The sequence below is a fragment of the Suncus etruscus genome, chromosome 3 (assembly GCF_024139225.1).
Source record: "Suncus etruscus isolate mSunEtr1 chromosome 3, mSunEtr1.pri.cur, whole genome shotgun sequence".
In the NCBI taxonomy this organism is placed as follows: Eukaryota; Metazoa; Chordata; class Mammalia; order Eulipotyphla; family Soricidae; genus Suncus; species Suncus etruscus.
The window spans coordinates 96,791,042-96,801,727 of NC_064850.1; the positions used below are offsets into that span (position 1 = coordinate 96,791,042).

A 10,686-nucleotide genomic window follows, 5' to 3' on the forward strand; every position below is an offset into this window, starting at 1 on the left:
AACTGCCAGATACAGCCAAACAAAACAAAACACAAAAATAACCGCTGCATATACACACTTATATATAAAAATGGGAGAAAGTACATTGTTAAACTCAAAAACATTCAGCCAAAGTGATTTCAATTCTTTTTATTAAAAAGGGAACATATTAAGAAAAAAAATAAATATGATAGAAATTTTATTTTTATATCTTTATGTCTTTACTTTTATAGAGGTCAAAAGCTGATTAGGCAGGTTGGCAGTTCTCAGTCCAGTGGTACTCAAAAATCACTTAGTCCAAACCTATTGGTGCTGGGGATAAAATTCAGCATCTTGCAGATAGTAGGCATGTGATCAACCACTGTTATCTCTCCAATCCACTGAATACTTGACATAAAAATAAAGTCTCAGTCATTGAAATACCAGTCAACCTCAGCAAACATAATGAATGTAAAAATTAATAGGAAGGATTATTCCCAGATTTACTACTGTATACTCAATATTTAACAAACAAAAGTAAATGATAAAGGTAAAGCTAATGAATAGTGGATAGTGTTTTAAAAACAGCATTAATAGCTACTGCCCTCAGAGCAGCAATAAATAATGGTCTGTATACATTCTTTTGAATGCTTCTAAGGAATACTATACAGTTGCAAAGAACAGTAAAATCAATTTACTGCAACCTGGTTGGAACTGAAAGATACCCTGTTGAGTGACTTGAAGTAAGCCAGAATGAACATCCAATGATCTCACTTATCTGTGGTATAAAGAATAATTGGGTGAGGAAATGTAATGTGGTAAAAGGGAGGGTGCCTAAATCATCCTTGACCCCAGAGCATAAGAAAGAGAAGGAAAGAAAACGAGGCAGAAAGATGAGAAAAAAAGTAATGGGATAACAGAGGTTTGTGCTTCACCAGTTAACACTGGTAATTCAGGAAAGTGGTGTAACTACTTTCAAAGTGCAGACTCAGCAACACTTAAAAATGTGAGATCTAAGTTGCAACCAGCGAACTTTGTGAAGTACTTATTAAAATGGCTGGAGGGTGTTGCAGATGGGGAGATGGAAGTGGGAGTGAGAGCAGATGGTGGAGTATGTGAACATTGTTAGAGAGAGTTGGATTAGTGTTGAAATATGATATACTTAAAACTCAACTATTAATAGCTTTGTAAATTATGGTTCTTTAATTAAGTTAAACAATTTTAAACACCATTAATAAAATTTGATTAAGACTAGTCATCTTCATGGGAGAAAAACAGCCTGGCTCTACTTCCAAGCTCCAAAAAATAAAGGTTGCCAATATTTCCCATGTGGTAAAGTGCAAATTGATAACTGTGAAATTCTCAGAATGGATGGGACAAATTCCCTTTTCTTATGAACCTTAGAAGCCCAATGCCACACTCTACAACCACAAAAAAAAAAAAATTAGATTAGACAGCCATCTCTGGAAGAAACAGAAACTAATGTTTAACTGCACTTATTAAAGGAGCTGTATGGGCCCGGATGGATAGCACAGCGGTGTTTGCCTTGCAAGCAGCCAATCCAGGACTAAAGGTGGTTGGTTTGAATCCCGGTGTCCCATATGGTCCCCCGTGCCTGCCAGGAGCTATTTCTGAGCAGACAGCCAGGAGTAACCTCTGAGCACTGCCGGGTGTGGCCCAAAAATTAAAAAAATAAAAAAATAAATAAAATAAAGGAGATGTATGCAAATGTTTTTACAGACCAGCTCTTTAAAACCCTCAATATCCATAATTCTATGTATTAAAATTGCTACAAAACATAGAAAATAAAGTGCCACCATTTGCTTTATGAAGTTAACATTATAGTTTATAATAAAATATGGCAAAACAGTACAATAAAATAATATAATCCTTCACATAGAAATACAAAATAGAAGTAAAATATTTACTAGACTGCAAGGATATTGAAAAAACAATGCCACCAATGTAGTAGGCTTAATCAAAAATACATAAATAGGTTGATATAAAATATGCGAACCATGGACCAACGCAAAAATACAGTGAGCCTCCTAAATAAGGAAAATTCCTTAGAAAAAAATTTATACAACTGAGCTTCAAAGTGTGAAACAACTAAATACACCATAGTTTATTGTGCCACCTTCAAAGTGCACAGCCTGATTTGAAAGAGTTATAGTTCAGAGCATTCTTAGAACTGATTGGAGACACTTTCTGGGCTAGCCACACATTCTTTTGAATATGATGGCAAATTTTTGTTGACAGATTCATCTTGTGGAAAGAAGCAAAATTAATTTAGAGTCAAGTTTGGTTATACTATTTATGATTGGAAAAACTTTTTCTCATAAATCTCCTCTGGAGGCAATGACAAAAGATATACAGAACACTCTGGAAGCGTATGAAAATAAAAACATCCAACTACACATTAGGATTGTATTTGGCAGACTAGCTCTTAAACGTCCTGTATAAAGGTCTCATAACTGGTCTATCCACTGTCCTCTTCTCACTAAGCTTTTGATATTTTGAAATACAGGTATTTCCTTCCTGGTCATTTTTAGATAAAAGCATAAACTCAGTCAAAGGCTATTTATAATAGACAAGACAAAAATACAACTCAAGTATTCCATAATATATGAGTGAATAACAAAATGTAGTATTTATACACAATGATATAAGCCATAAGCAAATTGAAAACCTTGTCTTTTGATGAAACATGAATGGCAGTGAAGGAGATCATGTGAAGAGAAATAAGTCAGAAGAAAGACAAATACCACTTCATCTCTTTTATATTTTGGGCAAAAAGAAAGAAGTCAAAGGAATAGATAAAACAAACAAAAAAGTAACCAAAATCCTTGTACTCAGACCACAGATGATTTTACCAGGAAAGAAGGAACCTTTCTCTGAACTGGATAGGGTAAGAATGCAGTAGACTATGGCCAGGAAATGTTGGCACTTCAGTGGTAGTTGTGGTGTGACAACACATTTTGAAACAATATAAAAATCTTCTCCTAAAACATGCAGTTTTATAAATTAACATTATCTTCCTTAAAAGTATAAACATAAGGAGTCAATGAAGGAATGTAACTGTAGACTTTATAGGTACTAAAAAGATGATGGTACATATAATTCAGACCATTAAAATGAGTAATTATAAACTTAGGTTTGAAAGGTGATTTCTATTGTTTTCTGCACTCCAGCTTCATTGGACACCATATCTGATAGTCTTTCATGTATGGCCTCTGCGATCTTAGGGAAAATCCTAGTAATCATATCCTCTTCTAGCCACCAAATACCTCTATTCTATAGATCTCATCTAAAAGTTATTCAAGCATGGGGCCAGAGCGATGGCACAAAGCCTAAAGGGTCTGCCTTGTGTGCGCTAATCTAGGACAGACAGAGGTTCCATTCCCCCTACCCCCACCTCACCCCCAGCATCCCCTAAAGTCCCCCAAGCCAGGAGTGATTTCTGAGCGCATAGCCAGGAGTGACCCCTGAGCGTCACCAGGTGTGGCCCAAAAACCAAAAATAAATAAATATATAAAAGGTCAAGCTTTCCAGCATGCCCTTATTGCCACCCCTGCCCAGTGCCATCCTTGTACATAGTAATATTTTCAAGGCACTATTTATTTCCCTTCATTACACACAGTTTGGGGGTTGTTTGTTTGTTTTTGATGAGGGCCTTCTAAGCCGTATGTAAGAGGATCATGCCGTAACTACCCACCCATGAGTTCTCAATTTCAATGAAACATTTAGGATGTAAAAACAAAGAAGATTAAGTAAGACTTAGACTTGAAATGTAAGCAGACAAGTGCAAACACTATGCAATAGGATAGTCAACCCAGTATTGATAGGGAGGAATTGTTAAGTGTCAGGATATGGAGATCTGAATGAGAGTCCTCTCAAAGGCAGGGAAGGGTCTTATAGAGTAACAGAAGAGCACTTACTGAACTGATTATTTTACATCAATTCCTAAAATGAATATGTGTTTTGGATCTTAGTTCAGCACCTTTTTTTATGGTAGGGTAAGAAATAAATATTCAAGTCACTGTAGTTTGAAAAATTATTCATAGTTGAGTTTTAGGCATACAATATTCATCAAAAATTCCATCAAAAGTGTCAAATTTTCCTTGGCCTGCTGCTTCTCAGTCTACCTCATTTACAGAAGAAATTATAGGTTTAGTTGTAATTTAGTTAGTGGTTTTTTTCTTTGGGGGCTATGTAAAGTGATTCTCAGGATTTACACCTTATTCTGTGCTCAGGGATCACTCCTCCTAGTGTTCAGGGGACCACATGGCATATCATCTTATTTCAAATTTGTTGGTTCTATGGTTGAGATATATAGTTCTATAGCAGCTCTACATTGTTAATGTGCCTGAGGCCCCTCTCCCCTGTACCTATAATCCTCCATTCATATCTTAATTCTCCCCCATACGTTTCTTTCCTTCCCAGTCTTTAGTTCTATAATCCAGGGATCAGGATAATGTAAGCATTACCCCTTTGATACATTGCATTTCCTTGTCTTTCTCTCCTATGTAATACAGATAAGTGAGATCATTTGGTATTTGTGCTTCTTCTTTGCTCTAAGTTTGTTCCAAATCCCTCTATTATCTGGCAGTCTAGGGCAGACCAATAATTTCTCAAGAGACCACTTACTCATACTTAGAAGTTTATTTCCCTTGTGTATGATAACAAAATGGCATATTTATTTGCCTGTTATACTTTGCTTGAAATGTACTAAAAGGCAGTAATTATTTTAAAAAAATCTTTAAATAAATGATCTTCTTTAAATCTATCTTCTGGGGCCAGAGCGGTGGCGTAAGCCATAGGGCATTTGCCTTGCATGAGCTAACCTAGGGCAGACCGTGGTTTGATTCTCCTGCGTCCCATATGATCCCCCAAGCCAAGAGTGATTTATGAGCGCATAACCAGGAGTAACCCCTGAGCTTCACTGGGTGTGTCTGAAAAAGTACTTCTTTGAGTCTCTGTTCAGCTATCAGCAATACTTCTAGAAGTTTCCTGTTACTGAATTATTATATCCCTCAACAGTTTTAATATCATCATAGGAACAAATATAGCAAATTTTTAATAATTTCTTTGTTTACAGAGTAATACCTGAACCTTCCCCAATGGTTCTCAGGATTTACTTGGCTCTGTGTTTAGGGATCATACCTGGTGGTGATAGAGGACCATATGTTGTGGCAGGAATTAAACTGGAGTTGCCTCATACAAGAAAAACATCTTAACACTTCTTTAGTCCAACTGCTTTGGTCTCATGTTCTTAAATAGTTTTTAAGGTTTATGTGGACAGAGGCTAATATAATTTGTTATATTTTTAATGATTATATAATTCAGTGCCAGGTACTCTTATATAGTCAATGAATTTTAATGGAAAATACCTTATTTCTTTGATATAAAGAGTAAACTATATACCAGAAGTTTACTGAGTTTTAGGAATCATTTTTTTCTACTGAGGAGCATGGTTGTATACTGTTAACTATGATTTTAATTTTGACCTAACACAATTCCTAGAATTTAAAGAAAGCCATGATTGAATCTGACTGTTCTTTATCTACCGCAATTCCCCTCCAATACAATATCTTCACCAAAGTTTGACTTATTTCCCAAGATAGCAGACCCAAGAAAAGACTATAATTTAATGAGAGTGCTTCTTCCCTGCAGAATTTCAAGACTTAGCCTATGAGATTCATGTACTTCTATAGGTTGGTCACTAATAAAAATCTTAAACTCATCACCTGAGCTTCATTCCACATCCATCTCTCTAAGATTCCTTCCTCAAACATCCACAACCATGGTGCCTAGAAATAGGCAGCATCAATATTCTTTAAAGCCAACTCGCTCTTCAAGATCAATTTCTCCATTGATCATGTATCTCCCTGGTTTGTCTCTGTCTTTTTGCTTTCTCTTCAAACTTGTATTTCTCTTGAATACATAGATATTTCTTTTTCCCCCTCTCAAATCTTTTCACGTAAGTTTTTTCTCAATAAAAACCATCTTGTGTTATTTAAAAATGAACACATTCCTTAAAACTCTGAGTTCCTTAGGTTTCAGTGAACAATACATAGCTGTCTTGATTAACTTTATTTTAAATAAATATATTATAATCAGTTTCAAGCAGGATGTCCAAATCTATTTAATCTTTTTACTTTCTTACCTTAAAGTGAATGTGTCAGAACTTTCTCTTGCTCCTAAAACCACCATCACTTCCCATCTCTTCTTTCTCTAAATTGATTATCTTTTTCTTAGTTCATTGAGGACACAATATATTCTAAAGAGATCTTTATTTCCCCCTCTCTATATGAGCACATATCTCCTGAATTCTACATCACTTCTCAACCTACCACTCGAGCATTGAATGCCATTTTTTCTTGTTTATAATCAGTGTCTTTTTCCATTCCATAACTCATATTATAATGTAGTTATGAGGTTTCTTACTTTTGAAAATCTTCTCTAAATCCTTCAAGCTCTACTCCATTTCTTGATTTTATAGTCTAGTAAAACATTTCCAAAGTTTTTTATTTTCCCTAATCCCTCATCTTCCTCTGCCTCTTTCTTCAGAAAGCAAACAATTAGACTTTTGTCTCTATTACTCCAATGGAACTGTTATCATTGCTAAGTACAGTGTTGATTCGACTTCTCTGACCGAGTCTTGGAACTGTATGTGACACTACTGCTTACTTTCACTTTATTGAATTATTTTAACTTGACGTCAGGGACACCATATACCTCCTACTTCCTTGGTAATTCTCCATTTTTTAAGTTCAAGTTCAAGTTCAGTTTCTTACCTCTTTTTCCCAATTCCCAAATGTAAGAAAGCTCCGAAGTTAAGCCCTTGCTTTTCTTTTTATACACTCTGTCTTGTAGATTTATCCATTTCTGTGGTTAAAAATGTAGTAAAAAGTTTCATGTTTAAATCTGTACTCATGTTCCAAAATTATTTTTGTACTTATTTCATCTGTCTTTAAATGTCTAATGTTTCTCACCATAGGTTAGACAAAATAACTACTCATACTACCTGTCACCTTTAGTCATTTACAACACTCTGTTTGTAGACTTTCTAATTTCAGTATATTTTTTTTTACTTTTCTTTCTCTTTATTTGAATATCTTGATTACATAAATGATTGTGATTAGGTTTCAGTCATGTAAAGAACACCCCCGTTCACCAGTGCAAGATTCCCGCCACCAATGTCCCAAAAACCCCCCAAAAATATTAGAGTAATTATGTTCTTAATAAGAGAAGTAAAAATGAAAACAGAGTGTAGAACTTGTTTTGCAGCATCAGTTGCAAAGGAACAAGCACGATGAGGTGTAAATTGGGGTCCATCAATCTCCTACCCCAAAAACTACTTTATCTAGGCCATATATTGTCATTTTGTCTTTATTATATATTATTTTTGGTTATTTAATATTTTTTGGTTTTTATGTGTTTCTTGGTATTACTTGGTAGATTATTTTTGGTATGGGAATACCTTAAAATTCACATATAAAATAATGACAATTGCAATTTGACTTTATATGAATTTACTTACCAAAAGTTTTTATAGGAACACTGCTTTTGGATTTTCAAAAATCGGTAGTATATAAATTCTATTTTGGTCCAAAACATTCATATGACTTTTCTATATCCCAAGTCTTTTTTTTTTTTCCAACTTTTCTTTATCCTCTCTGGTTCAACCACACTGGTATCCTTGCCTTACCTCGAATAGGTCAACTTTATATATAAAAATGGGAACACGTCTCTATACTGTCTGTCCCTTCTGTCAGAATGCCTTCCTCTCAGACTTTGCAAGGTTCCCCCGTCACTTTCAGTCAGTCACCATTTCAAAAACAGTTTTCCTGATCTACTCAGTTTCCAATGTCCTGTCCTTTAAAACAGTGCTTATTAATTCTTGACATCTTAGGATATGGTCAATTGCTCATATCTCTCTTCCCCAAAGAATGCAAATATCACATTGACAAGTACTCTTCATGTCTTAGAAATGCTCAACAGTCAAAACAATCCTAGATGACTAAAGGATGAGGAGTTGATTGAATGTTGGGAGGAAGTAGAATATAAATCAGAAAAAAGCTGGTAAGGAATGTTATTTTAGTAAATTTGAAGTCCTTTCCTTTAGGAGCTGGATATGCAATAATGGTGGGCAGTCATAGTTGAAGGCCAAGTGGTATCCACTCAGATGAGTCTCACAAACAGAGCTGTCAGAAATGTCTAAACTAATGAAAATTCTCAATATCTTTGCTGACTAAACTAGAACTCACTGGCTATGTGTGGCTACTGTACACTTGAGATATGGTTAATAGAAGTGAAAACAGAATATTGATGTGATTGAATTTACATTTAAATGGCTTCAGATTGTGGGTGGCTGTAAGATTAGAAGGGGAAGCACTAGAACCTCATGAATTTCTTTTTAAATTTGTAATATCAGAACAATACTGTGTACCATACTAAGTTGTTAAAAGGACTAATGAGATTTCTGTCAGATATCTGGAACATAGGTGGCCCTCAAAAAATATATGGTCATAATTATATAGATTTGCAAATGAAAGTACTTCACAAGCCATTTCAATTTGCCTTTAAAGCACTGTCATATACTTTTATTAATTTTTATTATTACTGTTTTTGCTAGAGTTAATGGTAACCAATGTTTGTCTATATTTGAGTTTATAATCTAAAAATAGCAAACCATTTTTGGACTTCATGAAGGCCTTTCACAGATGGATAGTTTTCCAAACGGATCAGCTTGCTGATACTTATAATGAGCTAATTAGTTTTGACAACAGCTAATTTAGCATCTGCAAAAATTGGATTTGTAATATTTACTGTATTATTTTCAAACCATGTCATCTGCAATTTACCAAATGCTTTTGAATAAGACTAATGTTTGTCTAAATACTTACTGTTAAAATAAAACAATATGTATTTACCTACTGGCAGTGTTATGATTAATTCTTTAAAGCTTGTTTTGAGCTTAAATATTTTGCCCCACCCCCCTGTCAGTGACTCACCATACTGAATCCAGAAAATAAAAAATAACTCAGGTATCTAGCCTACCAGATTTTTTTTAACTAGCCTTTAGGAATAATCTAATTCAATTCCAAAAGAACACATTTGTTCAAAATAAATGTGGTGCTTATTTTCAGACCAAGAGCATTTACATTTCACAGCAGAGTGGAGAATGGCATTTCACAGATAGCCCCTGCTTAAGTGCTTGGTAGGCACTCAGAGGTTTGAAAGAAGTCAAATGTATTTAAAGACACCCTGAGAGGCAGTAAGAAAGTGATGCTCTTATTAAGGAGACCATTCATCTGCTCCAGTTGGAAGTCACTTTATAGTAGTTGAAAAAGTGCCCCAGGACATTACAGAAATGAGGCAGGAGTAGAAAGGGAATTAAACATCTCACTCTGCTCTTTCTTAACTGCCCTTCAGTTGGGTTGGAAATTAACTCCCTTTTCTTCCACCCTGTCTGGTGAGTCTAGGGTAGCAAATGGCCAAAAGAGTGCAGACCTCTATATCAAGGTGAGGTGTTGGAAGGACTTACCAATGGGCATCACTAAGAAAAAGGGCAGCCAGCAAAGGACGAAGCAGCCCACCACGATGCCCAGCGTCTTGGCTGCTTTCTTCTCTCGAGAAAACTTAAGGAGCCTCACCGAGAAGTGTGTCTTGTTCTTGGAGCTGGACCCCCCGCTTCCGACCGCAGGGACACTTTTCTTGTGGATGCGGAGAGTCACCTGCTCGGAATCGGACTTGTCGGTCTTGAGGCCTGACTTGAGGCCCCGGCTCTCTCTCTTGGCCACCACGTAGACGCGGCAGTACATGACCAGGATGATGGTCAGCGGCAGGTAGAAGGAGCCCAGAGCCGAGAAGAGCACATAGCCGGGCTCCTCGTTGATCTGGCAGATGGTCTCATCATCAGGGGCAGGCTGACGCCAACCGAAGAGTGGCCCGATAGAGATGACTAGGGACAGAGCCCAGACGCACATCAGCGCCATGAGTCCCCTCCGCTGGGTGACGATGGTGGGGTATCGCAGTGGGTAGCTCACACCAATATAGCGGTCAATGGAGATGATGCAAAGTCCCATGATGGACGCGGTGCAACACAGAACATCTACCGCCGCCCAGATATTGCAGAAGACCCTGCCAAAGGCCCAGTAGCCCAGAATCTCAAAGATGGCAGAGAAGGGCAGCACGGTGGAGGTGAGCATGAGGTCGGCCACGGCCAGGTTCACAATGTAGTAGTGAGTGACCGAGTGCAGATGACGGTGGCAGGCCACAGAGAGAATCACTAGGATGTTGCCCAGCACCCCAAATAGGATCAGCCCCCCCAAGATCACTCCAAGCAGAATAGCCTTGGAAATATTCACCGGTGCCTGCGGATGGGTGCAGTTGGAGCTGACTGAGACATTGTCTGAGAGAAACACCATGGTCTCAGCCAAGGCCAGGCGAGGTCCGGCTCTCAAGGGCCACCCCCGGGCGGGGGGCGGGGGCAGGAGCGAGGGAACTGGGAACCAAAAAGTCTCAGCTTCGTGGAGCCTGGCCAGCGGGGGCTGGCAGGGGGGGAGAGAAGAGTGCGCCTGTAGAAAGCGACCCCAGCCAGCTCCGGTAACCCCCAGAAAGCCAGCCAAAGGGGCCGGGCATGAAATGCGACATGGCCAGAGGAGCGCTCGCCTGCCCTAAAGACCCCCTTCAACTATCCGGGCTGGCGGGGAGATCAACTCT

At 37.7% G+C, this 10,686-nt stretch overlaps 1 protein-coding gene across 1 annotated transcript in view; it reads right to left on the minus strand.

Moving 5' to 3' along the window:
• The window catches only part of ADRA1A (adrenoceptor alpha 1A), an 86,711-nt gene extending 76,308 nt beyond the window's left edge, over nt 1–10,403 (minus strand). Inside the window, exon 1 of the mRNA XM_049769460.1 lies at nt 9,509–10,403. Coding sequence (XP_049625417.1) covers nt 9,509–10,391 — 883 coding nt within the window. The 5' untranslated portion in view covers nt 10,392–10,403. The remainder of the gene's footprint in view (nt 1–9,508) is intronic.
• Between the last annotated feature and the right edge of the window lie 283 nt (nt 10,404–10,686).